At 36.8% G+C, this 27,227-nt stretch overlaps 1 protein-coding gene across 1 annotated transcript in view; it reads left to right on the forward strand.

Annotated features, from left to right (window-relative positions):
- The window catches only part of MALRD1 (MAM and LDL receptor class A domain containing 1), a 603,405-nt gene that overhangs the window by 192,864 nt on the left and 383,314 nt on the right, over nt 1-27,227 (forward strand). The window contains exons 23-25 of the mRNA XM_052651192.1: nt 10,537-10,693; nt 14,136-14,246; nt 18,668-18,881. Of these exons, the coding sequence (XP_052507152.1) occupies nt 10,537-10,693; nt 14,136-14,246; nt 18,668-18,881 (482 nt within the window). The remainder of the gene's footprint in view (nt 1-10,536; nt 10,694-14,135; nt 14,247-18,667; nt 18,882-27,227) is intronic.

A 27,227-nucleotide genomic window follows, 5' to 3' on the forward strand; every position in this document is an offset into this window, starting at 1 on the left:
CCATGTCCTGTTCTAACTGTTGCTTCCTGACCTGCATACAGGTTTCTCAAGAGGCAGGTCAGGTGGTCTGGTATTCCCATCTCTTTCAGAATTTTCCACAGTTGATTGTGATCCACACAGTGAAAGGCTTTGGCATAGTCAATAAAGCAGAAATAGATGTTTTTCTGGAACTCTCTTGGTTTTTCGATGATCCAGCGGATGTTGGCAATTTGATCTCTGGTTTTTCTGCCTTTTTTAAAACCAGCTTGAACATCAGGAAGTTCACAGTTCACGTACTGCTGAAGCCTGGCTTGGAGAATTTTGAGCATTACTTAACTAGCATGTGAGATGAGTGCAATTGTGCAGTAGTTTGAGCATTCTTTGGCATTGCCTTTCTTTGGGATTGGAATGAAAACTGACCTTTTCCAATTCTGTGGCCACTGCTGAGTTTTCCAAATTTCCTGGCATATTGAGTACAGCACTTTCACAGCATCATCTTTCAGGATTTGAAATAGCTCAACTGGAATTCCATCACCTCCACTAGCTTTGTTGGTAGTGATGCTTTCTAAGGCCCACTTGACTTAACATTCCAGGATGTCTGGTTCTAGGTGAGTGATCACACCATCGTGATTATCCGGGTGGTGAAGATCTTTTTTGTACAGTTGTTCTGTGTATTCTTGCCAGCTCTTCTTAATATCGTCTGCTTCTGTTAGGTCCATACCATTTCTGTCCTTTATCAAGCCCATCTTTGCATGGAATGTTCCCTTGTTATCTCTAGTGTTCTTGAAGAGATCTCTAGTCTTTCCCATTCTGTTATTTGCCTCTATTTCTTTGCAATTATTGGTGAAGAAGGCTTTCTTATCTCTTTTTGCTATTCTTTGGAACTCTGCATTCAGATGCGTATATCTTTCCTTTTCCCTTTTGCTTTTCACTTCTCTTCTTTTCACAGCTATTTATAAGCCCTCCCCAGACAGCCATTTTGCTTTTTTGCATTTCTTTTCCATGGGGATGGTCTTGATCCCTGTCTTCTGTACAGTGTCACAAACCTCATTCCATAGTTCCTCACGCACTCTATCAGATCTAGGCCCTTAAATGTATTTCTCACTTCCACTGTATAATCATAAGGGATTTGATTTAGGTTGTACTTGAATGGTCTAGCGGTTTTCCCTACTTTCTTCAATTTAAGTCTGAATTTGGCAATAAGGAGTTCATGATCTGAGCCACAGTCAGCTCCTGGTCTTGTTTTTGTTGACTGTATAGAGCTTCTCCATCTTTGGCTGCAAAGAATATAATGAATCTGATTTCGGTGTTGACCATCTGGTGATGTCCATGTGTAGAGTCTTCTCTTGTGTCATTGGAAGAGGGTGTTTGCTATGACCAGTGCATTTTCTTAGTCTTTGCCCTGCTTCATTCCGCATTCCAAGGCCAAATTTGCCTGTTACTCCAGGTGTTTCTTGACTTCCTGCTTTTGCATTCCAGTCCTCTATAGCTGCTCCTCACTCATGCTTTATTGCTAATTTAATCTCTAGTACAGTGTGGCATTTTAAAAAAATGGTAAAAAGTTAGAAGTGCTTAATCTCAAGGCACCATAGCTTTAATAATATTGAAAAATATTCAAATACAGGTATCATTTAAAATTTGAGCATAGAACATTTTAGTTTTTATCAGACCCTGATATTGTTGAATGAATAAGAATCTGACTGGAAAATATGACTCATTTGCATACTTGTGGTTGTCATTTACATCTGACCACCCTATTGCCTATTAACAGAGATGGCTTGTACATTTCTTTTACCTCCTTGACGCTAGCAGGCTTATGCTCATTTTAGATTATGGAATCAGCCAAACTGCTTTTCAAAAGGAAAATAAGTCCAAGCAGTTTTTATCTCTCCATTATAGACATATGTATATATATTTTGATACAGAATGCTATACGTCTGCTTATCCTCATTTCTCTTTCGACTTTCAACTCCTATATTTGTAAAACTAAATTAGGTGGCCAGTAGAAGGAAAGAAAACTTGAATATAGTTGGGCTTCTTAATCTGTTTCATGACATGGAGCCTGTAGAAAATGATGATACTGGTAAGATCCACTGGGTAAATTAGAGGAGATTTGATTTTATGTGTACCATGCTTAAGATAAAATGTCCATGTGACTGAGCGACTGAACAATAACAACAAATATTTTCTTTATATAATTATGGTAAGAGGAATAAAGCAAGTATTGGAAGATATTAAATATTGGATTCAAATAATGCTAATGCTTTTTTTTTCCCCAGAAAAATAACAAGATCTTTAATTTGCTTCCTATTAAAGTCTTTTCAAATTTTTTATTATGACAAAATATATCTAACATACAATTTTACATATATAATAAACATCTTTCTCCACGTTCTTGACAGCATTCCCCCCCACCCCTCCCGGGAGGTGTTTATAATAGCCATCCCAGTGAGTGTGAAATGATATCACATTGTTTTGAGTTGTATTTCCCTAATGATAGTGACATTGACTATCTTTATATGTGCTTAGCTAATTTGCATAGTTATTCATGTCCTTTGCTCATTTTGAATGGGGTTTTTGTTTTTTATTGTGGCATTATAGGAGTTCTTTGTATATTCTGGATATTAATCTATCAGAGTAGGATTTGCAAATATTTTCTCAGATTCTATGTGTTGACTTTTCACTCTGTTGTTAGTGTTCGTTGATGCATACAAGCTTTACTTTTGGCATAGTTCAGTTTATCTATCTTTTCTTTGGTTACCTTTGCTTTTGGTATCATAGCCAACAAATAGCTGCCAAATTCAATGTCATGAGGCTTTTTCCCTAGTCTGTATTTGAGCTGTGCCATGCAGTATGTGGGATCTTAGTTCCCTGACCAGGGAGTGAACCTCTGCCCCCTGCACTGAGAGCATAGAGTCTTAATCACTAAACCCCCAAGGGAAGTCTTCCTCTAAACTTTCTTCTGAGAGTTTTATAGCTCTTATGTTTAGGATTTTGATTTAGTTTGAGTTAATCTTTGTGTGTGATATAAAGGTAAAGGTCCAACTTCATTATTTTGCAAATGGATATCTTACTTCTCCTAACCATTTTCTTCTTTTCCTTCTTTCCCCTCCCTACTGTCCCCACCTTCTTATTCTCTTCCTCCTTTTCCTCCTCTTCTCCTTCTACTACTAAAACATAAGGCCTTTTTCACATTATATAATGGAAAATGTATTTTTGTTCTAACATTATTAAAAAAATTCTTTAATCTCAAAGTTATCATCTTTAGAGTGTTCATTTCAGGAAGGCTAATGAAGCTTGAATATTTATTTTTCTGCATATTCCTTTTGGATTAGCATCTTCATTTAGCAACTTTTAACTGGTAGAAATTTTGAGCAATGGATCTCAAAATTTAACATGCCCCAGAATAAGCTGAAAAATTTGTTGAATGAACCTTACCCCAGAGTTCCTGATTCAGTAGTTTGAGATAGGGCCCAAGAATTAGCATTTTAAAAAGTGTCCAGGTGAGGCTGATGCTGCTAATTCAGACACCATACTTATAGGACAACTAGAAGGAGATATTCTGGGGTAAGAGAAATGTTCTATATCCTGTGTGGTGGTTATACAGATGTAAAAGGTTGTTAAAAACCATCAAACTCAACATTTAAAATAATATAGTTTAAAAAATAACTTCTTAGGAACACTGAAAAATAGATAAGTGGAAATACATACTTGAATAGGAAGATTATTTTGTAAAAATGTCAGTTCTATCTAAGCATAAATCAAGTGTTCTTATTTTAAGAAGAGTATAAAGCATGGAGTGATGAATCTAAGTCCCCAGTCCTCACTTCAGTATTTTGCCAAAGAATTACCATTGCCAATTTGTTTTAGTTATCTCATGTATGAAATAGAAATGAATAATCCTACTTTCTTAGTCTTGTTGCAAGTATCAAATAATAAACTATTATTTAATACTCCCTAATTTAAAGGCATACTAATTTAAAGTCTGACCTAAAAATTCCAATATTTTATACATTGTAGAAACTAGTGTTTCTTTGGTCTGAAATCTATTCAACAAAGAATATACATACATGAGCATTCTAAATTCCTGTTTTGGAATTAGATGATTAATACAGCTGTGTTGTGCAAATTTAGGAGTTTCCATATAAGACCTCTATATTTATCAGTTGTTTGTTATCTTTTAAATACATTTCTTCTTGCCTCACAAAGAGCTGTTTTCCAGTGAATGTCATAGAATATTGAAACAAGAACCATGGATGCTCCTAATTAAAACAGTTGGCTTTAATACCTTTGTTATTAAATTTTGTATTGATAAAACCCCAGGTGGTTATGTAAAATTTCAACAAATGTTTTTTTCATTTTTTTTTGTCTCATAAGACTAGGAAAGAGAAATCTAAAAGGCACTGCTCAAATTGTAAATCCCTTTTTCACATTTGTGGTGCAAATTGTATTTGTAAAGAAGAATTTTTTTATAGAAAAGCAAGAAATATCTACTGCTTTTATTTAGCAACACATTCAGGAAATATTTATTAAGCACCCGTTGAGTTTAAGCCATTTTACAAGGTGTTCTAGATACCGTAATAGGTTAAGTTAAAATATATGCCTTCATGTGTTTATGTGAGACTTTAGCTTCATATTCAGTGAACTAAAATCTAATATGAAAAATGCATCTAAAAAGTTATGTACAAAATGATGTGGAATTCTTGGGTGAGGGAGTGATTTTGAATCAAGGAATTTAGGGTCAAGGGATTTAAGAAGGCTTAGAAAGGAGAATATACTTGAGAGATGCTATGGAAGGTAAATCTTTAGGAAAAAGACTAAGGATAGAGGTTATACTCATCTCATCTTAGGGAATGAGATGGTTGGATGGCTGATGCAATGGATATGAACTTGGGCAAACTCCAGGAGATGGTGAGATACAGGGAGACCTGGCATGCTGCAGTCCATCGGGTCGTGAAGAGTTGGACATGACTGGGTGACTGAACAGCAACAGAGGTTATACATTGTCCAGAAGAAAGACCAACATAAGGCAGACAGAGAGAAGGAAATACATGATATACTCAAGTAACTGCATGAACACATACAATGAGTATAAATCTGGGTGGCTGAGTTAAATAATATATGAAAGTTCAAGCTGGATGTTAGTATAGAAAGTTATTTCTCAGATCCTGATGACTTTTATCCAAAGAATGGTGCTAAATAAACTATGGTCTATGGGCCAGTTTTTGCCTAATGCCTGTTTTTGTTAGTGTAGTTTTTTTTGGAACATGGCTATAATCATTCATTTAAGTGGTCCATGGAGGCCTTCATGCTGCAGAGTTGAATAGCTGTAACAAAGACCATATGGCTCCCAAAGCCTAAAACATTTTCTGTGTGGCCTTTACAGAAAAAAAGTTCTCTGACCCCCAGTAAGATACCAGTTCAGTCTGAAAGAGGCTTCCCTGGTGGCTCAAATGGTAAAGAATCCTCCTGCAATGCCGGAAACCTAGGTTCTGTGGTTGAGAAGATCCTCTGGAGAAAGGAATGCCTACTCACTTCAGTATTCTTGCCTGGAGAATTCTATGGAGAGAGGAGCCTGGTGGGCTACAGTCCACAGGGTCACAAAGAGTCAGACACAACTGAGCGACTAACTCACTTTTTCTCATTATGAAAGACTGCTCCGTGGACAGGCTTGTTACAAGAAAATGATGATATCAAGGAGCCTGAGCCAGAAGCAAATTAATTCACTGTTTCCTTTATCAAGAAATTCTAACTATTAAAAAAATGAAACAAAACAGTCAGCTTATCAGACAGTGTATGTAATGAATTGATGTGTATTTTACCAAGGCTTCTTATGTGCTTGCAATCCAGGAACATACAATCTAGTTCAGGGATCTCACTTTGAGTAAGTAAAGGTGTATTGTAGATTTCTAAGCCAGATGGTAGAGTCAAATGTACATTGTAAAGGACCAATAAGATCAAATAGAACTTTTTTCTTTTTCGGTCTTTTGCAATGTTCCAGCAGAACGTAGAGGACATATGTGGAATTTTGGAATCCTATACATCTGGTTTCAGACTTGGGTGGGGTCAGGGATGGGGGTGGCGTCATGTCCTGACACTCAAGAAGGAATGTTCCTTTTCCCTTATATTCTAAAAGTCCCACATGAGAACTCTGAGTGTGCTATCTTATTTAAGAAGGTTACTCCAGCAGTCGGTAGATTGGATCATGGAGCTCGTAGGAGGGGTGGGGAGCAGTTATACATGGCAAGGATGGCTCATTGCAGACATGAGGGTGATACTATGGAAATCCCCAGGAGAATTGTACTGTTGAACACTTTGTATTCTCCGCTACTCATGAAGGTAATCAAGTTCATGACAACTTTCAGTCACTCATGTACCATTAGGTATATTCCAATAGCCTGTTACAGTATTATAAGATATGTCTCAACACAGAGAATAAGCCTGAAGAATATGTCCCTCATACTGTACCTGTATATTTTGATTTGTCCATGCAAGGGTGTATTTTTTTCCTTACTATTTTAAATAAGATGAATACCCAGGAGATTCTCAAATAAGAAGGAAATGTCAATTTTTAAATCACTTAATCTGTGTAATACTGAGGGTCTAGAAACTGATTATCCTATGATGCTTAGGCAACATTTAAAAAAACAGCATGACTGTAAATCAGATCTCTTTTTATAATGACTTTTTAATGACTTCTGTATCATCGCCTGGATCTTTACTTTTGTGACACTTGGATATAAAGCTGTGCTTTCTTTAAACCTTTACTACTGTGGTTTATGCTGTGTTTTATTAGAAAAGGTATATTTCTATAAAACGTCATCCTTCCTGCCCTGTATGAGAAAAGACAGTTTGAAGGCTGGGAGAGAGATGCTGATATTTTATGAGTGACAGCACTGTCAGGTGTGATCATTACTGCTGTACTCTTTCCAGGGGGGGAGTTGATTTCCTTTGCAGGTACGTGCTCAAATAATTTCATCTCAGGCATGTGCTTGGATCATTCTTCATTTTCCATTAGACATCATACATACATCATATGTCTTCAATTAAGGCATATAAAACTAGTGACCAGATGGTATACTTTTACATCGGTACTGTGTAGAGTGCTTCTGCATGTTCAGTTGCTCAGCTGTGTCCAGCTGTTTGCCCCCCTGTGGACTGTAGCCCTCCACACTGCTCTGTCCATGGGATTTTCCAGCAAGAATACTGGAGTTGCCATTTCCTCCTCCAGTGGATCTTCCTGACCCAGGGATCGAACCCATGTCTCCTGCCTTGGAGGCAGATTCTTTTACTGCTGATCCATTGGGGAAGCCCAGTGTTCATAGGGCAGTGTTAAAACACAAATGCAGTTGTATTGTTTGCATTTTTCAAATGGATCTCCTGAAATGTCTCCCTTTTTCTTTTTCTTTGCAGGTGAGGGGATATTTCAAGGGAATATAATTAGAATTGTTCCAATAATTCATTTACTTTTGTTATTGTGATTGAATTTTCTCAAATTGTATTGTTGGGGGAAATGAAGCATTTGTATTTTTTCATTGTCTAGTTGTTGTGAAATTAGTACAAGGACCTCCAGTTGAAGAATTATTGATTAGATGCTTTTATTGTTGCTAGAATAATGACTTTTAGTCACCAAATACTTCCATGGTCTCCAAATCTATTCATACTGTTCTGTCTTTTTATATTTTTTCTCCCCTAGCCTGGAACATATTATTATAAAATTTTCTTGCATAATATCATCTGATTTACAGCTCTAGTATTCCCTTGGTGTTTTTGTTTCCGTATGTGCTATACTGATTTTAAAGTACTTTTTGCTTATCAAGTATTTTTGAGACTATTGAGTATTTTTGAGAGTATCAAGTATTGTTGAGAGTGAACCAGACACTGTGTAAGAGATGAAATAGTCATGGCCTCAAAGATATAAACATTACCATTTGGCGGTATTTCATCCTGTTCTTCCTTATATAAATATGTAGTTATATAATCAGTTCAGTTCAGTCACTCAGTCGTGTCTGACTCTTTGCGACCCCATGAATCGCAGCACACCAGGCCTCCCTGTCCATCACCATCTCCCGGAGTTCACTCAAACTCACATCCATCGAGTTGGTGATACCATCCAGCCATCTCATCCTCTGTCGTCTCCTTTTCCTCCTGCCCCCAATCCCTCCCAGCATCAGAGTCTTTTCCAGTGAGTCAACTCTTTGCATGAGGTGGTCAAAATACTGGAGTTTTGGCTTTAGCATCATTCCTTCCAAAGAACACCCAGGGTTGATCTCCTTCAGAATGGACTGGTTGGATCTCCTTGCAGTCCAAGGGACTCTCAAGAATCTTCTCCAATACCACAGTTCAAAAGGATCAGTTCTTCGGTGCTCAGCTTTCTTCACAGTCCAACTCTCACATCCATACATGACCACTGGAAAAAGCATCGACAAGCTTTATTGTTTTACTTTTCACGTTTCAGGTATATTCTACCTGTAATTTATTATTTTTTAATGCTGTGAAATAGGGGTCAAGGTTTCTTTTTTCCCCATAGGACTACATAATTTATTCAATCCACATTGAAAGGATTGTCCTTTCCTTCACTGCTCTGAAGAACTAAGCTTTTCATAGATCAGATGTACAAATATGTATAGAATTTTAAGACTTTTTTATCCATTTCTCTGGCCCGTTTTTCTGTCTTTACCCCAATACAACTCTATCTTGATTATTCTACCTTTACAATGAATCTTGATATCTGATCAAGTAAATTCTTCAACTTTGTTCTCCTTTGTGATAAAATGGCTATTCTTAGTTCTTTGGATATCTATATTAAGCTTAGAGTCAGTTTGCCAATTTCGGGGAAAAAAATCTACAGAAATGGAGCTGAATTTCAGTGAATCCTGAACCACTGAATAATTCATGTATTCATCTTTGTTCTCAGCATCTGTGAAATCCTGGGATATTAAGCATGCACAAGGAAAAAAGCTGGAACGGTTTAGTCATTGACACACAATTCTGACAAATTAATGTAATAATCCTGCCTCTTAAAAATAATCTTAATTCATAACCTATGTAGTCCATAGGACACTAAACTCTTTATTCCATTAGCAGCAATTAGTGACATAAACATAATCACACATCACAACTCTCATTTATTAAAAATATTAGATGGACCAGGTACTATGTTAGAGGTTCCACTTATTTCTAACTCTTGTTAATAACATGGAGCTATCCTATTTTATAAATGAAGAAAGCAGTAGGTTCAGAGAGGTTCAATAACTTGCCTAATATTGCCATCTAGTAAATGCTGTGCCAGGGCTCAACCATGGCATGTCTCTTGTCCACAATCACATTCCCACTGCCGGACAAGTAAGACTTGAAAGACTGACTCAGTTAATATGTGGTGACTGAATGAACACTTTCCTCTTTCTCTCCATCTCTTTTCTATTAATGTTTCATACTACTTTCCTCTAGAAGTTATACAGCTTTCCAAATGGTTTTAATAAGTAGCAAGTTTAAATTCTATGGTACTAGTGTCACATGTGGTGAAAAAGTGCTGTGAAAGCTAATTAATCAAAGAAGTGAAAGAATGCCAGAATGCCTGAAATTTGAGGAATCACTTCCTTATTTAATATTTTAAAAAGCTCCGTGTTGCATAGCATGTCTTATCTCTTTTTTGAATTGATAATTAAAATGGGGGTATAAACTCTATCCTTTATGGCAAGATTACACTGATATTTGTTTCCATCATTAGTTTCCCTCTCCTGTATGAAATTCAGAGAGAAAAGATACACATTAAAAATTATCTACCAATTAATTAAAATGTTTAAGTAAAACTGACCTAAATTAATAGAGAAAATAAATTTGAACCTGAAAGACTTTAGACTAGTTAATAGAACAGTTCATTTCTCTTTTTCATGCTTTAATTATTTATAATTACATTTTTATGCCTCTTCTAAATGTTTTCAGTGTTACACAGCCTCATTTTACACTCATAAAAATAAGCTCTACAAAACTGATCAGAATATTGGTAGTATTGTTGTAAAAAAAAGATCAAGTCATTACATGTTGCTGCTAAGTTGCTTTAGTCGTGTCCGACTCTGTGCGATCCCATAGACAGCAGCCCACCAGGCTCCCCCATCCCTGGGATTCTCTAGGGAAGAATATTGGAGTGGGTTGCCATTTCCTTCTCCAATGCATGAAAGTGAAAAGTCAAAGTGAAGTCGTTCAGTCGTGTCTGACTCTTAGCAACCCCATGGACTGCAGCCTACAAGGCTCCTTCATCCATGGGATTTTCCAGGCAAGAGTACTGGAGTGGTGTGCCATTGCCTTCTCCACATTACATGTTAGATTTGGTAATTTCAGCCTTTACCATAATTTTTGCACATTGTACCAATGCTGCATAGATTCAAAATTAAAATAGAAAAATGTCTATGCTGAAGGTTATGAGTCGTCATTATGCTAAACAGCATGTTATATTCTTAGGACAAATTACAGAACTGTAATGTATGATCAATGACAAACTGTATTTATGATTTTCTTCTTCGTTTTTATCTGATAAACACATCCTCCTTTCCCCAGAAATACTGCAGACGGCTGGTACCTGTATGCTGATAGTTCAAATGGAAAATTTGGTGACATGGCTGATATCCTTACTCCTGTCATTTCACGCACGGGACCAAAATGTACCCTGGTGTTCTGGACTCATATGAATGGTGCCACAGTTGGTTCTCTCCAGGTACTGCTTAGGCAATGGGATTTTCCAAATTTGTTCTATAAAAATTCATACTATACAATTTAGTGTTATTAAAATATATAGTCTGCTAATAAATGAGAAATGGACAATTACCAACAATTAACTGGTTTCAAAATATTATGACTGAAAAAATTTCATAGAATTGGACCTGAATATCTAATAGAATTTTTTTAACTATCCTATTTATGATTATGGTCTATTTTAGGTCATTTTATTTTCTCTTCTATTTTTTTCAAATGTATTTGACATATAAAAGTGTGTCAAAACCATTTAGAAAAATTTAAGGTTTGTTTCAAAACTCAAGTAGCCAGTTGACCTCATTTGGTTTTTTTTTAAAAGAAAATTATTGAGGTATAGTTTATAATGTTGTATATGATTATGGAATTTATTCTGAGGCTACAGCTTCTGTGTGATACTGTTTTAACCTTGAAATATGTCATATAGGTTTCAGAGTCAATACTCTGTGAATAACACAACAAATGAATATAAACACTTGGGTGATATTTGGATGTGCATTCTTGTCTTTGATGTAGTGGTGCTACATTCTCCAATAGTCCCTTTCAAATTGTTTCTTGGTTAAAAAAAAATAATTATATATATATACACACACACACACACACACACACATATATATATGTTAAACTGTTTGAAACTCACAAAAGGTTGCAAGAATCTCACAGGCAACTCTAATGTATCTTTCACTCAGAGATTCTTTTTCTTGTCCACTATCCCTATAGAATCTTTTGTAGGAAAGTTTTAATTCAATATAGAATTATTTATCACACTCCATTGTTGTCTCTTTCTAGTATCTTTTTTAAAAATTAATTTTTTTGACTGTGCTGGATGTTCAGAGCGGTGCGCTGGCTTTTCTGCAGTTGCAGTGAGCCAGGGCTGCTCTCTAGGTGCGGTGCGCAGGCTTCTCGTGGCGGCTTCTCTTGCTGTGGAGCACAGGCCCTAGGCATTGCAGGCTCAGTGGGTGTGGCCTGTGGGCTCAGCAGTGGCGGCTTGCAGCCTCTAGAGTGCAGAACGAGTAGTTGCGTTGCACAGGCTTACTTGCTCCATGACATGTGGGGTCTTCCTGGACCAAGGATTGGACCCATCTCCCTTGTATTGCCAGGAGGACTCCCAACCCTGGACCACCAGCTGCTAAGTCACTTCAGTCGTGTCCGACTCTGTGCGACCCCATAGATGGCAGCCCACCAGGCTCCCCCGTCCCTGGGATTCTCTAGGCAAGAACACTGGAGTGGGCTGCCATTTCCTTCTCCAATGCATGAAAGTGAAAAGTGAAAGTGAAGTCACTCAGTCATGCCCGACCCCTAGCGACCCCATGGACTGCAGCCTACCAGGCTCCTCCTTCTATAGGGTTTTCCAGGCAAGAGTACTGGAGTGGGGTGCCATTGCCTTCTCCTGGACCACCAGGGAAGCCCTATATTTAGTATATTTGCAAAGAGGTGACACTGAGTTACCTGCTTTCTTTTCCCCAATAAGTAGAGAGAAATACACTGCAGATCACCTGCTTATCCATTTCTTTTCAGGTAGCTTGATGTAATTTTAGTATTATTCTAGGATTTTTCTGGCAATATTAAGTATTATATCCCCCCAAATTAGATAAACTATCTTATTTTTAAAATGATGTTACTTTTTTAATTGGAAATATGTTAAATTTATAAATCAATTTTGGAAGAATAGTTTTATTTATTATAGATGAGACTTCCCACCAAAAACAGTTAAAGAGTAAACTTGTTTGTGTATATGTATGTGTGCATATAATAACCTGAAAACATCGAAGTAGGCTTGTGGATTGAAGTTATAATTTACCTTTGCGTTACACTGATTCTTTAAAAATTGTTTTAGAGAAAACAGTCAATACAACTGACTACAGGGTTTCCATCAGAAAAATAAGAATTATAAACCGGGTGTATTTTGTGGTTGAGATTAATTGTCTGAAATAGACTTTTTTTTAAATTTGATTTTACATTAGTAGGTGAAAAATTATAAAACAGCATTAAATTTTATAGGCAATTAATTATCAAATAATTACAGTGGTAATACATATAATCCCTATTTTTGTGCATGGCTGGATAAAAGGATATTAAATGTTGGTACTATGTTATATGAACACAGTTTTCTTTAGTGATCTGTATGTACAGCAATATTCATACAAAGAATACCCATTTCATATACACTCATTTTAGTATCCTTCAAAAATGATTTTTCACATTTTTTAGAAATTCTGTTTTCTTGACTTTAATATGTTTAAAATTCAGCTTGAATTTTATGGACCAAAAATTTAGTGGTATTATTGCTAGCTGCATACTAATTTTTGTATGACTCTGAAAACTCTAACTTTGTAAAAATAACCATTTCTATTTAACATCTTTAAAAATCAATGATGAAAGCATTCAAAATTAACTTCACTCTCAAAAACCAAAACCTTCCCACACCTTTATGTGAATAATAATTCCATTGTACATATTTGTATTGTTAAAAAGTAATGTCGTGATATAATTAAACACATCATCTAATTCAGTTATTTTAAAATGTGAAACTATTCTTCTCAGTTACTCCCTTGATGGCTTTTTTTGTGTCATCTAAATGAAGAGCCATGATTATTTATCTGCTGAGTCTCAGTTTGCCTTTAGAATGAAGGCCCAGTAGTACTCGTGTGAATGTTCTAAGTCGCTTCAGTTGTGTCTGACTCTTTACAACACTATGGACCATGGCCCACCAGGCTCCTTGGTCCATGGAATTCTCCAGGCAAGAATACTGGAGTGGGCTACCATGCCCTGCTCCAGGGGATCTTCCTGACCCAGGGATCAAACCTGTGTCTCTTAAGTCTCTTGCATTGGCATGTGGGTTCTTTACCACTAGTGCCACCTAGGAACCACCCCCCTACCCAGTAGTACTGGTGAGAGTTTATTGGGTGGGGAACTCTTACTGGCTTAGATAAGAAGATGCCTGCTTGTATCACCCATACATGTTGTTGGAATTAAATTGGCTTCCACTGTAATTTCACCATCCCCACTGAACACAAGGTCATTCTCAAAATTATGTTTCAGTAAATAATCCTGTGCTTTTCATGTGACTACATGAATGTTATTCAATATTGAGACTTCCAGTTTTTCCTGCTATCAGATTTTAAAAGGTAAGGTAGTTAAGAATTCTTAATTAAATGGTGCCCAGATAACTTCAGACTTGACTGACAGATATTCGTGCACAACTTTATTACACAGAGCTAGTAAGGTACCCTGGGGGACTCAGTGCTGTTCTAGAAAACAAAGATATCTAATGAAAAATGTCTGAGCTTTTCTCTCAGGGATTCATGTTGACATTAAAATTAAAAGAAATACTGGGAAAATTCTACATGTTTAAAATTTATTGAGGCACAATGTTTCAATACTTCTTACTTGATTTATCTCTGCAGGTACTCAGCAAGAAAGACAATGTTACTTCTAAACTGTGGGCTCAAAGTGGACAGCAAGGTGCACAGTGGAAAAAAGTGGAGTTGTTTTTAGGTGTTCATTCCCATATACAGGTTTGTAATCCAAGTATTAAGATAATGGTTGAGTTTTGTTGATTTTTTTCTTTATTTCCTCTACCCCTGTCTTCTGTCTCTCATTCCCATTCTGATATGTTACATGAATGCTTACCATTCCTTAGAGCATTTTCCATAAGGAATTTACAGTTCTGGACTGCCCTAATTTTATTCCTAATGAGACAACCATATTTCTAGGAATATTCAATTTTAGTGACAACCATCATGCCTCCACAGTCTCATACACCACTCTATTTTGCAAATATATTCTCAGAGATGGTAGAGTAATTACCTTCATTTATTTCAAACCTGATAGAGAGACCTTTGAAAGTACACTGCATTGTTGAACCTTATTAGAGAAAACAGGTTTACGTGACTGAAAAATATTTTGGGAAGCATAAAATTGTGTGATGCTGTATTTGTCTTCATGTAAAATACAATAATATTAGGATAAGACCTAAAAGTAAAGGAAAAGAACCAAGGATACCTAGATTAAAACATTTAAACCGAAAGTAATTACATGACAAGATATTTAATGTGAATTTTATTTTTTATGGATTATCTGGCAAAAAAAAAAAAGAGCTCCTAGGATGTGTGACTTTTGCTTTTGGAGCTTTGTTTTGTCTTACGTGAAGGGATATTGATTGGATGATAATGCTTAACTGTTAAGATTTAGATTGGATATGGGAAAGTGAGAATCCAGAGCCATTTATGTCATTTTTTCTTAGTTTTAACTGCACAAGCCTGAATTCTTTGAATTTACACCATGTATCTATGGATGGTATACTGTCTTTGCTAATGATTGCATTTCCAGTCCTCTATATAACAGCTGCTGCTGCTGCTGCTAAGTCACTTCAGTCGTGTCCAACTCTGTGCGACCCCATAGATGGCCTCCCACCAGGCTCCCCCATCCCTGGGATTCTCCAGGCAAGAACACTGGAGTGGGTTGCCATTTCCTTCTCCAGTACATGAAACTGAAAAGTGAAAGTGAAGTTGCCCAGTTGAGTCCGACTCTTAGCGACCCAATGGACCACAGCCTACCAGGCTCCTCCGTCCATGGGATTTTTCCAGGCAAGAGTACTGGAGTGGGGTGCCATTGCCTTCTCTGCTTTATAATAGTAAATGTAGTTAAATCAGCTGTGAATATTCAGTAACTGTATCTGCAGTCATGTGCCATATTTGATAGATCAGCCCAATGGAAGCACAGGCTAGGTATAGCTCTTGTAAGGCACTGATACTTGTAACTTCCCTGGTTGTTCAATGGTTAAGACTTCGTCTTCTAATGCAGGTGGTGTGGTTTCAGTCCCTGGTAGGGGAGCTAAGATCCCGCATGCCTCCTGGCCAGAAAGCCAAACACAAAACAGAAGCAGTATTGTAAAAAAATTCAATAAAGACTTAAAAAAATGTAACATTTTAAAATAAATAAATAAAGACATCGATTCAGCATTATCCCCAATTTCTTAGAATGTTAGGTATAATAAATCCATCTTGCTGGAACCTAGTTTTCTGAAGGTTCATTTGTAGATAATTTAGAAAATGGACAAGAAATAAGTTCAACTTGAGAATAAGAAAGATTGGACAGCAATGTAGTGGCCTTGCACTGTGTGAAATTTATTATTAAAGGATTCTACCTGTTTAACCTTCAAGACCTTTTAACAGAGGCAAGAAGGATCATCAGCAAGAACATGTGGAAGGTTCAGCTGCTGCCAGGTGTCAGCTTCTACTTCAGGCAGTGGATTCTTAACTATTCTGTGCAAGTAGAATATTTGCCTAGTAAAATCTTGTTCAAAACAACATTAAGAGGGATTTAAGCAGAGGAATCAATTATTAATTTAGTCTTTCTGAAATTTAATTTTTCATATATTGGAATTTGCAGAGGAATATGCTCGTGTTGTTTGAATCTTAAGATGAAATTTTAATGGTGTGTTAATATTTGATATTCAATGTGATTCACTCATTCCTTCAATAAAAGCATATTAAGAACCTACTATGTGCAGGAAGGCACATTACTATGCACTGGAGAAATAGTGATGGAGCATATATATTGTCCACTGTTCTTCCATTTTAACAGTATCATTGTCTTTATCATCAGAAACATTACTGCCCTTAACCTTTGAGTAGAAGTATATAGTATTTTTAGAAATTATATACTGAGTCAGCACTGGGTCATTTTCAGAGTTATATTTAAGAACCACAATTAAATCATAATCTTTAATTATAATAATTTTATAACTAGAGCAATCATGTACATAGCACTTACTAAATGCTAAGTACTCTTCTATGAATAAAAAATTTATCCCTGTAATGTTATAAGGGACTTACTATTATCATCTCCATTTTATAAATTAGAATACAGAAATACTTAGAAGTTGGGTAACTTGCCCTATTTATATAACTACACAAAGGCAGTGATAGGCTTTAAGTACAGGCAGGTCAAGTGCAAGTCCATAATACAGATGCCATGCTTTATTGCTTCCTATGTTTTATAAAATAATTGTCCCAACTTTTATTTTACTAGAAAAAATATGCTTATGCTTTAAAAAATGTTTAGTGACATTCACTATTAAAGTCTATGGAATCTTAACCAACATTGTGTGGAGTATTGACATGTAAGTGATAATTTGACCATTGGATTATGGCAAAGTACCTAAGGTTGTATCTATAGGATGACAAATAAATGAATATTGAAGTATTTTTAGAATTATATAATTTCTTAATCAGAAGCAATGCATTATGTATTTAAGAGTTCAGATAATCCAGTAATTGAATACCTGTTTCAGTTTATGTATCCATTTGTCTTGGACTTAATTTTTCTTATAAAAATGTTGTCTTTATAATTCTAATTTCACCTCTTCTTAACCACGGCCAAGCTCTTAATATATCTTATAAATTTATTTTTCTTTTCCAGTACAACTGCTATGAAAAAAAGTAATTTTTTCCTTTTATGTAACTTTGATACATGAATTTATTGTACATAAAAATGTATATTTTTATAATGTAAAAGATGTGAATTTTCAGTTATTATCTTTAAAGGAAAACACCTAGGTTTTTCATATAATAGTATAAAAATATATCATATCTTAAGGAAAAACTAATTACTTCTTTCAAGAAAAATAGTTGTTTAGATTTGGTAAAAAAATGTTTGTGAGTTTGATGACAATAAATAGGTATTTTTTATTAACTCATCTCTAATTGTCCTAAGTTTGCTTTAAAATATATGACTATTTCCTGTTAACACACAAAAACATATTTAGCTTGTAGACAAATTTAATAGAAACTGTCTGAATTAGTTTTACTTAGAAAATTTTAGTGAATACTGTTACTCCTATTTTCCATCATGTCTATCAAAATCCATAGAAGTGATATCTCACTGACCAACAGTGACACACTTGAGAATTTTGTTCATAACATCCATTAATCAAAGGCAAATAACAATTATTTCAAGTCCAAAGAGGTGGCCAATTTTTTAAAAATTCATAGTTTTGAGGTTTGGTATGTTTTTGATAAATACTAGTTGAGTTGAATAGATCAGAAAAATGGTAAGAAGTGGATAAAATTTTTAAAACAAAAGTATGCTTGTATCTTCCGTCTCTAGGTACATTCTGTCACCTGGTTGGCCTCCTATCTATGTTCGTTGAGGCTCTCCAGTGCACAGGTCTTGTTGTGGCCCTGAGATTTACAGAGGCAGCAGTGACAGGTGACTCCTGCCAGTTTCTTAGGCCCCATCTTCAAAAATCTAGACAAGAGGCAATTCTTATGTGTTGAGTATGGTACAGATCTTCAATGTCCCTCCAACTTCCTGGGTCAGTTTTGTCATACGGATTGCAGGGTCATTTTTGTCAGATTCAAGCCCTATGTTCTTCTGTACTGTATTTACTGTTTGTCCCAGGTTTTGAATTCTATTTTTAAATTTTTAAACAATTTTTATTAGAATGCATTGCTTTACAACGTTGTGTTAGTTTCTACCATAAAGTAAAGTGAATCAGCTATATGTATGTATATATATGTCCCTTCAGTTTTGGATTTTCTTCCCAATTAGGTCATTGCAGAGCATTGTGTAAAATTCCCTGTGTTATACTGTAGATTCACATTAGTTATCTATTTTATACGTAGTATCAAAAGTGTGTCCAAGCTGAGGTGGCTCAGTGGTAAAAAAAATCTCCCTGCCAGTGCAGGCGACATGAGTTTGACCCCTGGGTTGGGAAGATCACCTGGAGAAGGAAAAGGCTCCCCACTCCAGTATTCTTGCCTGAGAACTCCCATGGACAGAGAAGTCCATGGGGTAGCAAAACAGTCGACATGACTCAGCAACTTTACAACAACAGCATCGATACTATATGTACATTTATCCCAGTCTCCCAGGTTTTGATTCAGTCTACTGATGCTGTTTTTTTTGGTTGTTTTATTTTTTTCTTTTAAAGATTATCTTCAGGGCAAAACGTGGTATCAGTTACATAGGAGATGTAGCAGTGGATGATATTTCCTTTCAAGATTGTTCCCCACATCTAAGCGCAAACAGAACATGTACTGCTCAAGAATTCACGTGCGCTAACAAGCACTGCATTGCCAAGGACAAGCTATGTGATTTTGTGAATGACTGTGCTGATAATTCAGATGAGACTCCTTTCATCTGTGGTGAGTGCACGTGTTCTGCTTCGTTCCTGTCAACTTTATCTCTACAGCCTCCTTCCCTGCAGTGGGCTCATTTTTGAAAAATACAGAGAATAATTGGAGAAGCCTAGGCAAGTAAGGTGGTTTAACCATTCAAATACATTTTAATGATTCTAAATGCAATACTTAATTTACTTTAGTCATTTGAAACTAGTCAGTGACTTTGTGTTTGTGGGTGAAGAATTGGAGGTTAACTAGAAAACAGATGTCTTCAAAGACAAACTGAATTGAAACATGTATTTTCCTCATGAAATAAATTTTGGAGAAGAAGACAAGCCAAACATCCATCAATGCCAACTCATGCAGGGCTGACAAGCCTTGATGCTTTGATGTATTTCTGGGAATTATCTTTCCCTTGAGTCAATTATGATCTGGGAGAAGTGGATTAAAAAATATCAATATCCAGATAGTGTATAAAATTATCTCCTAAGGGAAATATATATCAGCTGTGTAATATTGTTATAAGAGATCAACTTGTAATAAAAAGCACCTATTAAACCATCCTTAGCTAAATGGGCCTTGTGTGCTCATCCAGGGAAGTCCGTGAAATGGTGCAACAGAGTCCATTGTTGCCTCATTTCATTGCAAATGAGGGGAATACAAATTGTCAAAATGGAGGCTGACAAATGGTTCCACTATTACTAGTAATAATTTCAGGGCTAGTGTGTTTCAGTTTGATCTTTTTTATTTTTTGCCTCTTGAAACCAAATCTGGAATCACAAGAACAACTTCAGTATAATAAGAGCTCATGTTTATATACAACTTTCAACATTCAAGGCCCTTTTATCTATTAATTTCCAATTGGTCGTCACAGAAACCCAAGGGATAAGGGGGAAAGGTATTAATTATTAGTGAATTCCATGGATAAAGCTGCTGACAAGAATGGCTGAGATTAGGTCAAATTTCATAAAATTGGCACTGGCAGAGTTGATCCAAGTTTCCAGGTACTTTGGTTTATGATTCACTGCTTTGCCAAAGCTATAGTACCATACCACCTCTATGTGCAGCTGAATCTTAGGAAAACCAAAGATCTTATTGATGTACAAGTCTTGTTTCTATCCAATAACTGTTTCCTGAATTGTGGATTATGTCTTATAATATCCATTGTTACATATATAGAAACCAAGCAAAACTGTTTGGCTAATCGTATATTCTTAATTAATATTTATCTGTATCTTATGAATATTTTTTGCTGCATTTTTAGTCATTTTCTGCATCAAATGTTTTTCCATTTTCTTCATTGTCATTTTCATATGAGTATCTCACAAATTTGTTAGGGTATCAGTCAAATAGAACAGATATTATGCTCTTGAATTTTATTTGTAATGTTGCCAATTTATATCTTTCCCAAGATATGATTTAATGCATTTTTTTCAGTGTTTACAGTAACATTTGATTTCTGGCTGAATTTTACTCTTTGTGCTTAGATAATAATGTTATGAATATCTCTAGGCATCTTCTGTCTGTGCTTGGAAGGGGATACTGATATACTGAGAGGGTCAGAGAAATGCACTGGAATTTGTCGTCTTGGTAGCTCTTTTGTATGGAAAACTAAAGACAAAAATCATTATAAGCCTTTGGAGAGAAAGTTGTATCAGAAGGTGTTTTTTGGTGAACTAATTTCCCAGTCTCTCTATGATTTGAATGGGCTATGATATCAGTAATACTGGAGTAAAAAAGTGAATTAGTTCACAATATTACATAAGAAGAATATTTTTTCAGCTCCTTAGAAAAAATAACCAAGTTACAGCAAACCTTAAAAAACCAAAAAACAAAAAACCCCACATTTCCATATTGGATCTTATTACATGAAAGTGATTTCTTTTTATATCAATTCAGTTCAGTTGCTCAGTCGTGTCCAACTCATTGCGACCCCATGAACTGCAGCATGCCAGGCCTCCCTGTCCATCACCAATTCCTGGAGTTCACCCAAACTCACATCCATTGAGTCGGTGATGCCATCCAGCCATCTCATCCTGTCGTCCCCTTCTCCTCCTGTCCCCAATCCCTCCCAGCATCAGAGTCTTTTCCAATGAGTCAACTCTTCGCATGAGGTGGCCAAAGTACTGGAGTTTCTATTTCTTAAAGACATAGACTATTTCTGATGGAGGAAAATAAAATAATCTTTTATAAATCAAAGTATCTGTGGCTTTAATTTTCCGTAGAGCAGTATAGGCTCAGAAAGCGAAATTTGGCTGAAAGTTGAAATATTACTTTTTATTTTATGATATAAAATGTTATAAAATACAGAACATAGTCAAAAATAAAGTGATTTGTGTATCTGAGAAATCTGAAATCTTAAACAGTTTTTTCCCATTGGTTTAGAGGCTCCTTACAAAACTGTCACGTTTTTGTTTTCCTATATATTCCAATTAGCATATTTATTGTTGGTACACAACTAACAGTATCTCAGGGAAACTCAAAATAATTTAATTCTGAACTGTGATTAGCAAAGATACAGGATATTTGACCAGCATAATTATTTAATAATCTGAACTTATGGGCACTTGTATTAATAATCTGTATTTCTCAACTGCAGACATCTATTTCAAGTACATACAAAATTATTAAACACTAAGTAAATATTAGTAATTTTAAGTGGATTAAAGTGACATGGATTAATCCTTTGAATTAATCTGGAAATCAGTTCTAAGGCAAAAACTAGAAAAATCCCTGTTACTTAGAAGAAAAACATGTTTAATAACCCATGGCTCCCCCCAAAAAATTATAGTAAAAGCTAGAATATGTTTTAAATAAATAATAACAGTAATGCAATAAAAAACCTATGATATTTAGATAAGAAAGTGCTTAGTGAAAATTTTATGTACTTAAATTCTTACATTAGAAATTAATTAGCTTGCAATACAAATTAATGGAATAGAACACAAATGTCAGATGATAGAGAGAATTTGGAAAGACTGATAACATATTCAAGACTCCATCAAGAATGAGCAAGAGAAGTAGAGAAGACAAAAGTCACACAGAACGTGTGTGTTTGTGTGTATATATATTACAGAGTGTGGCAGAAGGTGGTAAATGATATATTTTATAGGAGAAACTATAGAGTAAATTAAAGGAGATAAAAAATGGAGAGCAAATTGCAATATTAGGAAGCTTAGGATAGGTACAAAAATAAGAAGGGGAAAAAACCTTTTTTCTTTGCAATGAGAATACTTAGGATCTAATCTCTTTATTTCAAATATACCATACAGCAGTGCTACCTATAGTCATCATGTTTTGTGTCACAGCCCCCCTAGTGTTTATCTTATAACCCAAAGGTGATCTTGGACTTAGCTGATACTTATTCCCCTTCCCCCCTGTTTTAAAGTTATCACCATTCTAGAGAAGGCAATGGCAACCCACTCCAGTACTCTTGCCTGGAAAATCCCATGGATAGAGGAGCCTGGTGGCTGCAGTCCATGGGGTCGCTAAGAGTCGGACATGGCTGAGCAACTTCACTTTCACTTTCCACTTTCACACATTGGAGAAGGAAATGGCAACTCACTCCAATATTCTTGCCTGGAGAATCCCAGGGACGGAGGAGCCTGGTGGGCTGCTGTCTATGGGGTCACACAGAGTTGGACACAACTGAAGCGACTTAGCAGAATGTGTATGAAGCAGACTCTTACTGTGGTTTTGATTTGTCCTTCCCTAATTGCGAACAGTTTTAATCATCTTTTCTTGTATTTAATGGCTATTTGGATGTCTTCTTTGGATAAATGTCTGTTGAAGTCCTTTGTGCTTTTCTTTATAGGATTGTGTACTTTTTCATTGTTGAGTTGTAGGAGTTATCTATCAGTTCAGTTGAGTTCAGTCGCTCAGTTGTGTCTGACTCTTTGCGACCCCATGAATCGCAGTGCGCCAGGCCTCCCTGTCCATCAACAACTCCCAGAGCTCACTCAGACTCACGTCCATTGATTCTGTGATGCCATCCAGCCATCTCATCCTGGATCGTCCCCTTCTCCTCCTGTCCCCAGTCCCTCCCAGCATCAGAGTCTTTTCCAATGAGTTAACTCTTCGCATGAGGTGGCCAAGGTACTGGAGTTTCAGCTTAAGCATCATTCCTTTCAAAGAAATCCCAGGGTTGATCTCCTTCAGAATGGACTGGGTGGATCGCCTTGCAGTCCAAGGGACTCTCAAGAGTCTTCTCCAACACCACAGTTCAAAAGCATCAATTCTTCAGCGCTCAGCCTTCTTCACAGTCCAACTCTCACATCCATACAAGACCACAGGAAAAACCATAGCTTTGACTAGATGGACCTTAGTCGGCAAAGTAATGTCTCTGCGTTTGAATATGCTATCTAGGTTGCTCATAACTTTTCTTCCAAGGAGTAAGCATCTTTTAATTTCATGACTGCAGTCACCATCTGCACTGATTTGGGAGCCCCAAAAAATAAAGTTTGACACTGTTTCTACTGTTTCCCCATCTATTTCCCATGAAGTGATGGGACCAGATGCCATGATCTTCGTTTTCAGAATGTTGAGCTTTAAGCCAACTTTTTCACTCTCCTCTTTCACTTTCATCAAGAGGCTTTTTAGCTCCTCTTCACTTTCTGCCATAAGGGTGGTGTCATCAGTATATCTGAGGTTATTGATATTTCTCCGGGCAATCTTGATTCCAGCTTGTGTTTCTCCCAGTCCAGCGTTTCTCATGATGTACTCTGCATAGAAGTTAAATAAGCAGGGTGACAATATACAGCCTTGACGTACTCCTTTTCCTATTTGGAAGCAGTCTGTTGTTCCATGTCCAGTTCTAACTGTTGCCTCCTGACCTGCATACAGATTTCTCAAGAGGCAGGTTAGGTGGTCTGGTATTCCCATCTCTTTCAGAATTTTCCACAGTTGATTGTGATTCACACAGTCAAAGCCTTTGCATAGTCAATAAAGCAGAAATAGATGTTTTTTTGGAACTCTCTTGCTTTTTCCATGATCCAGTGGATGTTGGCAATTTGATCTCTGGTTTTTCTGCCTTTTCTAAAACCAGCTTGAACATCATGGAAGTTCATGGTTCAAGTATTCCTGAAGCCTGGCTTGGAGAATTTTGAGCATTACTTTACTAGCATGTGAGATGAGTGCAATTGTGCAGTAGTTTGAGCATTCTTTGGCATTGCCTTTCTTTGGAATTGGAATGAAAACTGACCTTTTCCAGTCCTGTGGCCACTGCTGAGTTTTCCAAATTTCCTGGCATATTGAGTACAGCACTTTCATAGCATCATCTTTCAGGATTTGGAACAGCTCAACCGGGATTCCATCACCTCCACTAGCTTTGTTCGTAGTGATGTTTTCTAAGGCCCACTTGACTTCACATTCCAGGATGTCTGGCTCTAGGTGAGTGATCACACCATCGTGATTATCTGGGTCGTGAAGATCTTTTTTGTACAGTTGTTCTGTGTATTCTTGCCACCTCTTCTTAATATCTTCTGCTTCTGTTAGGTCCAGACCATTTCTGTCCTTTATCAAGCCCATCTTTGCATGAAATGGTCCCTTGGTATCTCTCATTTTCTTGAAGAGATCTCTAGTCTTTCCCATTCTGTTGTTTTCCTCTATTTCTTTGCATTGATCACTGAAGAAGGCTTTCTTATCTCTCCTTGCTATTCTTTGGAACTCTGCATTCAGATGCTTATATCTTTCCTTTTCTCCTTTGCTTTTTGCCTCTCTTCTTTTCACAGCTATTTGTAAGGCCTCCCCAGACAGCCATTTTGCTTTTTTGCATTTCTTTTCCATGGGGATGGTCTTCATCCCTGTCTCCTGTACAATGTCACGAACCTCATTCCATAGTTCATCAGGCACTCTATCTATCAGATTAGACCCTTAAATCTATTTCTCACTTCCACTGTATAATCATAAGCAATCTGATTTCGGTGTTGACCATCTGGTGATGTCCATGTGTAGAATCTTCTCTTCTGTTGTTGGAAGAGGTTGTTTGCTATTTCTAGTGCATTTTCTTGGCAAAACTCTATTAGCCTTTGCCCTGCTTCATTCCGCATTCCAAGGCCAAATTTGCCTGTTACTCCAGGTGTTTCTTGACTTCCTACTTTTGCATTCCAGTCCCCTATAATGAAAAGGACATCTGTTTTGGGTGTTAGTTCTAAAAGGTCTTGTAGGTCTTCATAAAACTGTTCAGCTTCAGTTTCTTCAGCGTTACTGGTTGGGGCATAGACTTGGATAATGGTGATATTGAATGGTTTGCCTTGGAGACGAACAGAGATCATTCTGTTGTTTTTGAGATTGCATCCAAGTACTGCAGTTCGGACTCTCTTGTTGACCGTGATGGCTACTCCATTTCTTCTGAGGGATTCCTGCCCACAGTAGTAGATGTAATGGTCATCTGAGTTAAATTCACCCATTCCAGTCCATTTTAGTTTGCTGATTCCTAGAATGTCGACGTTCACCCTTGCCATCTCTTGTTTGACCACTTCCAATTTGCCTTGATTCATGGACTTGACTTTCCAGGTTCCTATGCAATATTGCTCTTTACAGCATCAGATCTTGCTTCTATCACCAGTCACATCCACACCTGGGTATTGTTTTTGCTTTGGCTCCATCCATTCTTTCTGGAGTTATTTCTCCACTGATCTCCAGTAGCATATTGGGCACCTAATGACCTGGGGAGTTCCTTTTTTGGTATCCTATCATTTTGCCTTTTCCTACTGTTCATGGGGTTCTCAAGGCAAGAATACTGAAGTGGCTTGCCATTCCCTTCTCTAGTGGACCACGCTCTGTCAGGCCTCTCCACCATGACCCGCCTGTCTTGGGTTGCCCCGCAGGCATGGCTTGGTTTCATTGAGTTAGACAAGGCTGTGGTCCTAGTGTGATTAGATTGACTAGTTTTCTGTGAGTATGGTTTCAGTGTGTCTGCCCTCTGATGCCCTCTTGCAACACTTACCATCTTACTTGGGTTTCTCTTACCTTGGCGTGGGGTATCTCTTCACGGCTGCTCCAGCAAAGCACAGCTGCTGCTCCTTACCTTGGACGAGGGGTATCTCCTTACCGCCTGACTTTCAACCTGGGATAGCTACTCTAGGGCCCTCCTGTGCCTGGCAGCCACCACTCCTTGGGTTGCTCCTCCCGGCTGCCGGCCCTGGCCTCAGGCGTGGGTGGCTCCTCCCAGCTGCTGCCCCTGGCCTCGGGCGCAAGGTGGCTTGTGGCTTCTCCTGTCCGCCCCTGATCTCGGACGCGGGATGTGTCCTCCCGGCCACCGCCCCAACCTCGGACGAAGGAGTTATCTATATATTCTGGATATTAAGCCATTATTGAATATATGATTTGCAAATATTTTTTTCTCATTCCGTAAGCTGTCTTTTAAAATTTTCAGTAGAATTTATTTTTAAAGGACTTGTATGTTCACAGCAAAACCAACTCCCATACATGCACAGCCTCCCTTTGACTAACATGTTGCCTACCAGAGGGTTGATTTGTTACACTGGAGTTGTCATTATCACCACAGTCCATAGTTCACATTAGAGTTCCCTCTTGGTGAAAGAACACCAACTGTTAGACACTGGGTGATAAACAGTAAATCAAACTCTTATACTCAGTTACTTAATAGTAGCCTTACTAAATTCATTCCAATATATTTAAACACATTTTTTCTTATTGGATGCAATGTTTTTTAAACTACCATTTTTTAATATTACATTTATGTGCAATTTAACACTGCTGAAAATTTCCCTAACTCAGTTACTCAAATTTTGGTCCACAGACAAATAGAATTTTTATTAGAATTCAGGCTCCACCCCAGCCTTATAGATTGTAAACTGCATTTTAACAAATATGTATATATATACACCCTAAAATTCGAGAAACACTCATTTAAACAGACAAACATTTGAAAAAGTTTACTGGTGAGGGGAGAGCTATGATTTTATTCTTTATTGACATATACGAATATATCAGGATTTATATATGGGCCATAATTAATGTTTTAAATATTGAAAGTGATTCTGTATGTTTTAATGAATTTAATTGATTCATTCATACGCTAGTCAAGATTTAATGGCTGTATATATATTTAATTGCCTGATATAATTTACGGGTGATTTTAAGAAATTTTAAAGAATAAACATTTGTGTGTTTATTCAGAAATATTTATTGAGTATCTATCATGTGTGAGGGTTTCTTCTAGCTGTTTGGATTAATGCTATGAACAGTACAGACAAACTTCCTGCTCTCATGGAGCTTCCATTATGGATGGTGGTAGTATAGGTGGACACAGACAAAACAGAGTAAATAAAATAACGCAGTAAAATAAGGATAAGTGCTCTGTCAAAAAAGTGAAATGGGGAAAAATGAGAAAGAAAATGCTTGTAG

Source organism: Budorcas taxicolor, chromosome 13 (assembly GCF_023091745.1).
Source record: "Budorcas taxicolor isolate Tak-1 chromosome 13, Takin1.1, whole genome shotgun sequence".
NCBI lineage: Eukaryota > Metazoa > Chordata > Mammalia > Artiodactyla > Bovidae > Budorcas > Budorcas taxicolor.